General features: G+C 33.8%; 1 protein-coding gene across 1 annotated transcript; it reads right to left on the bottom strand.

The window, feature by feature from the left end:
- Nucleotides 1–3,903: 3,903 nt before the first annotated feature.
- On the bottom strand, nt 3,904–7,859 carry LOC119837165 (trypsin-1-like). The gene is made up of 6 exons (XM_038362687.1): nt 7,603–7,859; nt 6,959–7,140; nt 5,868–5,965; nt 5,086–5,253; nt 4,612–4,730; nt 3,904–4,069 (listed from the first exon to the last, which is right to left on the bottom strand). The coding sequence occupies exons 1-6, from the start codon at nt 7,857–7,859 to the stop codon at nt 3,904–3,906; spliced, it is 990 nt and encodes a 329-aa protein (XP_038218615.1).
- Between the last annotated feature and the right edge of the window lie 236 nt (nt 7,860–8,095).

The following is an 8,095-nucleotide window of genomic DNA, read 5'->3' on the forward strand; positions in this document are numbered from 1 at the left end:
CTGAGTGCTCGATAATTATTTTTCATTATATGTAATTGAGTCCAATGGATGTATCAGCTGTTGGATCAATTTTAATGTGTCTGTGTCTTTTTGTATGGGACGTGGATTTTTAAGTTTAAGGACGCATTATTACAAAATGAAAATATGAAACGTATCGCACACACAGCATTCCCAAAATTACCTATCACAAGATTAGAAAGAAAATTCTTTAACACAATATTGAATTAATTGAATGGGAAAATGAAGTATTGTCCAATATTAAATACGTAATATAATTGTATTTATTACACGCAAAAATGTTCTTTTTAGTAAGAATGTGGATTTCGTTTCATTGCCGACCTTATTTTAACTGTTTCAAATAACGTATTTAAACATTTGTATTTTTCATGTTGCAATTATGAAGTTAGATCGGGTATAGTTGTTCATAATCGTGTTTATTATAATAAATAATAGTGTAATAAATTATTTACGTTGTTATTTCTAGATATCTAGGTTCTCGGATTGTATTCATTCTGAATCTTGGTCTAGCGACACAACTATACCTTGTCCGAATTCGTAGTTATTGAATTTCGATGCATTTCTGTTACAGGAATGTTATGCAAGACAATGCTAAACGTATGGACATAGAGATATGTCATTCGGGCCACAGATCATAATATTGTACTAGATGGTGCAAGTGTATTGTGTCGCTTTCAGTGGGTAAACTTAGCGCAAAGCACTTAAATTTTCACTTCGAAACTTGATGAGTGGACATATTTTTGATTCGCAATTTCGAAAATCATTAAACAGTTCTAAATAGTAAAATATATTGTCAAAAGGTTTGTCTTTATAAACAATAATGATAACGTGTTATAAATAAGTAGGTTTCAATTGATAATACATAAAAAACACGATTTTATTTTTAACTACTTGCCACGTCTAGTATAATCATTGGTCCATGGCACAGACTCATACAATGTCATGAGCTACCAACTGACGATTTAAATATACATAATATTTTTATAAGTAAAATTGGTAAAGACGCCATTACCAGTCGTTACGCTTACATTTCAAGACTGGCTTATAGTAAAAAAAAAAAAAAAATCAATTGTCTACACGGCCTTACTATTAAAACCTTTTTATTCGTAATATTTTTATTTTAATTGAAACGAAAGTTGACTAAAATTAGATGTTTTAATTTAATCGTATATGAATCAATCATATTATTTTTCAGAAGAAAATTGTGAAAGACAGCTTTTTTCATAGATAATGCAAACTTATGTTATTTTTGAAATACTGTTATAATGTCAAACGACCATATTTTTAATTTTTTTTACATAACTGATTTATTTTAACCGACATTAAAATTGAAGTAGTTTCTATGTTCCACTTTGGTGCATTTTTTCTACTATAGTAAGGCTGTTACTTGATCCCATTGTTTGTGAAATCGAGGGAACACATTTTATTTTACCTCAATGAACTAGCGTTATAATTTAGGTATTTCTTTAGATTTTATACTACAATAATTGTTCGAAATATAGATGATAAATCTTTATTTATTACAAAGGCAGAACTGGCATTACACTATCTATAGCTTTCTTCCTTTCTAACGCTCCGAATTATCCCTTTATAAGAGCGAGATACGAAATGTGAAAGTTTTTTTTTTACAGTCTTTCTCGCTCTTACTTATGAGTATTCAATAGGAGTGAAATGGATGGATAGATTTTAATTTGTAGAGGCAGATAATTTATCTCTTATTCACCACATTAATAATGAATGTGCGTTTCAATTATATTGAAATACTTCAAAGGAATTTAATAATTACAATGATCGCATTATGCTTCACTTTTGCGTGTAATCTATGCATTATCGACAGAAGTTTCCATAGAAATAACATGTATATTTAGCTGCACGCAAAAATGAACCTTAATGTTGTTTAAACTTCAAATTCCTTCAATGCGTGTTATGGCATTGAAAAATTGAAGATATGCATCGGATGTGACATTTATTCTTCGGAAATGTCTTATTTTCTCACATTGACTTGACAAGGACGCAAAAAAATTTAATGTCGAATAACGGAGATGAAAATATTACGTACAGGTTTGTGAATTAATTTAGATCACTCATATAACAATTTTATACCACAAACGCTTTTCATACTAAAATTCACACTTTAATTTGTCCCTTAGAAAACAAGAGCATTCATAAAAGTAGAGTAGGGAAAAGAATTAGAAAGAGACAGAAGATAGTAGTATCTATCTGTCTCCTCTGACATAACGTACCGTTATACCGTGATAACGCTCGTATTTCGCAGCGCATGTGTGTATAAGAAGATAGACTACCATGTTCTCTCTCTTTCTAGCCCGTAAAGTTCTCAGCTCTATCGATAATAGCTCTATGACATTACTTTTCTCTCTTATTTATGTTATCACGGCAATAATTTGAAAATTAACTTAGCCTAGTGGGGCCAAGCTTTGGTTATGTCATAAATTCATTAGGCTTATTTATACTTGACTTTCAAACGGTGGGCGTCGCTGCGTTTTAATTAAGTTAACGTGTGATACAGCCTTCGAATGCGAAGATTTAATTTTAAGGTTATTTAGTATAGTTTTGCCAGTTTAATCAATAGCGCGTGCCAATAATGGATTGAATTAAAAAAATAATAGTGCCGTCTAGCTCGTACAAGCGAAATCACGGCGTTTGTATCTCGCTTCCTCTTTTGGGTTGAAATAATCTATTCTTTATTAGCACGGGTTATAATCGATATTTTTCTAGAATGTGTGATCTCACGGATTAACACGAAAATCAAACAATTCATCTAAATTTAATGAGTTTTTTTATCAAGAGATTTCGCATACATTTTTTAATTTAATTGTTCTGTCTGTATAAAATAGGTGTCGTTAATATTTAAATTATGCAAATTGATATTCATGAATGGACATACGCATTTTTTAGTTTATTATAATTTATGTTGGTTTCCTATTATGTACAGGATGAATTAAGTATGTTAGTTATTAGTGATAAGCTCAGATTTAGCGGAGAGGGGAATACAATGTGAAATTCATTTTTACATATTATATTTCCATCTTTTGAGTTAGTTTTGTTGTCGCGCCGATGTCCACATGGTTTATTTTTTATTTTATTAAAAATTTTGTGTAACGTTAAGTGTACCAAATATGTTCGCCGGTGAGGCGCGACCGATTCGCTCGCTCGATGTCGCAATGATGATTCTCTGTAGTTATGTATTAAATAAATAATAAATACATGTTGATGATTTTTATTTTGTACCCTCTTATATTTTGTTTTTTTTTTTGACACGAGATTAAGGTTTGCTAACTTGAAGGTCAGTAAGATAATTGGTATATTTTTTAAACTATAATATCTTCGACCATGGTACATAATATAAAGCCTATAGCACTAGGGATCACGTACATAAATGGATGAAAGAATATTTGAAAACGGTCCTTAATCTTAGACTGTTTACTGTTAGTAGAATAGTTTACAATTATTTCTAAAAAAGATACAAAATAGTAGACCCACACAGACAGGATTCTAAAAAAATAATATAATTTATTCACATGTCCTTTCTCCTACGATGACACTTTGGAGAAAAGATTACTGCCTCACCATAAATGTTACAGCAGAATCTGAAACGCTGTCATATATAGTATAGTATATAACTACACGCATTCAAACAAACACTTCAGATAGGCCTTATAGACCTTTCTAAGGCCCGCATTAAGAACACTCTTTTTATAACGTTAAAGATGAAAAAAGTAAATCACTAATTTTAGAAATAAAGTACCCTAACTAAACATAGTGTACCAATAACATAGGGCAGATAATTAGTCATAGATTCCAAATGAAACAACAGCACGAATCTTATACTTCATTGCAACAGCTAAATATCAAAGCAGCAGTATTCTAGTCGTGTTTATCATCAGGTTGAGTGACTTCATCCACGCCGCCCACGAAAAAGTCCTCGCCCTGCACGTGCACCGGCGGACGGATGGACGGGTTGATTTCGCGTATCGCATCTATTAGATCGTCAGTTGTTTTGTATGACGATATTGTGTGCTTCACGAAGTCTCTGAAATTATTGTCCATGCCTATTGCCTTTCTATATGTACACATTGATCAAAATAATCAAGACACACATTCGTAAAATCCGAGTTAAGTTTAAGTGTGGCTTAAAATATTAGTTCAACAAGTAAAAGAATTATAAATATTGTTATTTGTGGCTACATAAAGATCTGAAGGTTCTATGAATGCGTCTTCGAAATGAATAATTTTGTAAATAAGTGGGAAAATATTTGTACGGGAGTTTTATCTTTGTACGAAATATCTGAAACATTTTTGGAAAGTAGGAGTAACAGAGTATTTTAGAAGAAAAGACGAATGAAGAAGTGTGGTGAATTAATGCGATAGTTATACATAAAGAACATTACATTGCAAAGTGAAAGAACTAATTTAAACACCTTATTTCAATCAAGAGTAATAAGCATGCCAAAATGTTTGTAGATGCGCGCAAAGAACATTTTAAATCTAATGAATTCCTACTTGCCTTTAGTTCTATTTATTCTGAGTGTTAAATAGAGAACAAAAAATTATGCCAAATAAAAATTAATGTACCTGAAGTAAAATGCTTTTATAAAAACAGCAGGTTGATACTCATGACCGCAACGCTCGGGGCCAAAGCTCATAACACCCAGTAACCTGTTATGCTGCACAGCTGGAGCCCCTGCGTCAAACTATGATGCAAGCATGAAAATTAATGATGCAATTAATAGTCATGAATGAATTTGAGCATACAAAGCTAGGGTCATACAGCTTATCCGTTACGATTGATATCTACTTGATGTGCCCACTATACTACAATATCTATCCCAATACTTAACAATTTCTACGTCATATAGGGACTCACGAAGCAAGTCTCCCTCATACCATGCCGCGAAGACGACTACACATAAGAGTTTATGTGTCTATACTTATTCTAAGTCATTACAACTTCTGCATCATAAAGATCAAGAAGCAAGCCTCCTTCAAAGCATTTCATTATTATAACAATACTTATCCCCATACTAGAACTTCATCAAAAGGGCTCACCAAGCAAGCGTCCCTCGTACCATTCCGTAAAGACGCACAGAAGAAGTCGGGTGTGAATTGAAAACCGTTGACCAGCTGGTAAGCATCTCGGCAATAGTGACGCGTGCGCACTTTGAGACGCGCGGAGAGTAGGTCCGGGGTTTGGTCGCGGAATGATGTATCTGTCCCCTACAAATGAGGAACATTTAAAAAGTTTCTCTCTTTTGTATTGTGTTAGCATAACTATGTGTATGAAAAGGCTATTAACTAGTAATATGTGCTAAAGCTCAAAGGCAATTTTATGTCTATTGCTTAAAAAAATTTAAATCTCTCATGCAGTCTGGTTGTCACCGAAGTTGGAGAATGTTAGAGACGCACCGACAGAAACCCATTGAAGATTATTAAGACGTTCTAACGTAGCCTATTCTGTGTAGGTTTTATGTTACATCCATAATATTTCTTACTCTAATATTTTTATATACTACTACTTAGCTAACCCGGAAAGCGATGTTCAGCCTTATTCTTATCATTTATAAAAAAATATGTTGACCGATTCTCAACCCTACCCGACATATTTACAAAATTTCATATGAATCGGTCCAGCCATTTCGAAGGAGCATGCTAACTATTGACATGAGAATTTTATATAGGTATATGGAGATTAGGTCACTGTAAAAGTTGTGATAATTTTAATGAAAGGTTCCACAAGGAAGATATAGAGAAAATAATATATATAATTTTTCCTAAATAATTTATATTTTCTGGTAGGTACTTGTAATATTGTACATTACTTAATTCCTTACCCGAGTCATACCCCACCCCGTAACGACAACGAAGCTTTGTGAGTATGGCTCCTTCATACCCTCGTAAATCTTGATTAAATTGATGTCAGGCGTGAACTCTGTTGAATATGACATGAATTGCTAAATAAAGTCTGATCTGGGCGGAGTTTTATTTTCTTTACAGATCAAGGGTCATATTCGCCTACATTGGCAAACCTTTTGTAGCAGTTGAATGGTTTTCGATTTTAGGTACAGGTAAACACGCATAAGTTTTATAAAGATGTATGAAATTCAGACAGAAGAACCGTATGGGACAATAGATTAGATCCATTTATTCGCCCGGGTACTTAGTCACAATCTGTAACTAACTACATAGTATAAGAAAAAGTCTGTCCCTGCCTTTGTACGTACTCGTATGCTTAAATCTTTAAAACTACATAATAGATTTTGATGTATTTTTTTTAAGACTTAGTGATTGCAGAGGAAGGTTTATATGTATGACGGATATGTCGAAGGCAGATATTAGTACCGACCGATAACGAAACTAAGCACGAGTTCCGGTAGATGGCGGTACCGCCGCCTCATTAAGACTAATTTCATGCTACAACAGAGCCTAGCTAATGGAGGCGTGTCAGACCAAAGCTCGCTTTCCATTTTGGAGTCTTCGCAACAAGTTCTCAATAAAGCTAGGAACTGTTCCTCACGTTTCGTTGTATAGTGTGATTTAAGTTGAGATTTGTGTTCTGTGTAATCATTTTGTGCAATTCGTTGCCCATAGCTCGATTATCCATTTTATACGCCCACTATGTAGGATATTGATGCTAATAGTCCGGTACACTCCGTCATGTATAAGAGCATCTATTTAACAGCTTCAAAAATAACGCGTGCGAAGCCGTAGGCAAAATATGTATACATATATGAGTAAAGGATCACATGAAGCAGAAAATCTACAGGTACGATACGTAAAAGAATTGTGTTGAAGTTTCTGGTATGAAATATTGCTTAAAAGATTAGGATGCAGAGGAAGGTTTATATGTATAATAACATCTATTAAATTGCTCCAAAACGCATGAGAAGCCGCGGGCTAAAGCTGGTAGATATTAATTATTTACCAAGATTTTCAGCAAGTTTTAAAAGCGCGACGTCAGCATGAGGCACCGGTTCCTCCTCAAACTTAGGATGCCTTACAGCTCCCGCGACCTCCATGAGGACACCTCCCTCGTGGGGGCGGGGACTGCCCACTCGCACCTTGACATACTGGCCTAGGGTCTTCATTGGAGACACGTGTAGAACGCTATTTTTTATTGTATCATGATCATTTATAAATTTGTATATAAAATTTCATTGGTAAAGGCGGTTTGATGTGAATGAATTGATACATAACCATAGAAGTTACTCTTTACTCTTTTGCTTTCTTACTTACTCATTTGTGAATCTAAAATCGGTATCTTAGACCTATTACTATTATTACCTCTTGAATTAAAGGAAAAACAAGTCTTTACATTTCTTACATTGAAGATATCGTTTAGGTATGGTTAATAGACCATGACGATTTTTCAACGACACGTTATAAAGTTTTCAATATATACTTTAAATATATAATTATGATTAAATTATTTGCCTTTCTTCCACTTCTTTCTTCCATCTTTGTGTATAGAGAGACTTTTATGTATTTTAACCACGCGAGCGGAACCGCACGCTGTGGTAAGCTAGTTAAACTTAAAATAATGTTTAAAGTATTCACTAGTAAACTTACTAATTTAAGCAATGCGCAGCTGTCAGAACCCAATTAACATCGACAATTGTTCCCGCGCACCATAGCCTTCCATTTATAATAATAGCAGCCATATAAGGATAGTTTTTTGTATCCGTCACATTACCCCCTCGGATTCTTAAGCCATTCTTTTGTATATTTACTGAATAATCGTTGCGTATTCTAAGAGCATTTTTGTCAGGACGGCTGGCTCTTCGTCGGCCATCTTGTGGCCCTTTGTAGTTTGGTAGTAAGTTCATTTTGAATTTCACTGAGAAATTCATACTTTGAGACGTTTTGGAGTTATTGTCTTACTAACTATTAGGGTTATTTTATATTTAGCTCTATAGGTTATGTAACTGCGTAGCTCGTCATAAAGACGGTCAACCATTTTGCTCTTTGTTCTCTGGCATCATTGGGTAAGTAACATTTATAGGAATGAATGAATTATATATAGTAAGAATATCGCACCCCAGAATCCCATTTCAGACAATCG

This window comes from Zerene cesonia, chromosome 26, assembly GCF_012273895.1.
Source record: "Zerene cesonia ecotype Mississippi chromosome 26, Zerene_cesonia_1.1, whole genome shotgun sequence".
Classification (NCBI taxonomy): Eukaryota; Metazoa; Arthropoda; class Insecta; order Lepidoptera; family Pieridae; genus Zerene; species Zerene cesonia.

Bases quoted from the DNA above. Each gene is read 5' to 3' on its own strand.
- LOC119837165 (XM_038362687.1), bottom strand. From the start codon at position 7,859: ATGAACTTACTACCAAACTACAAAGGGCCACAAGATGGCCGACGAAGA. The intron at 7,141-7,602 runs GTAAGTTTACTA...AATAAAAAATAG, and splicing joins GCTGCGCATTGCTTAAATTA to CGTTCTACACGTGTCTCCAA. The intron at 4,731-5,085 runs GTGAGCCCTTTT...CTTGCATCATAG, and splicing joins GTACGAGGGACGCTTGCTTG to TTTGACGCAGGGGCTCCAGC.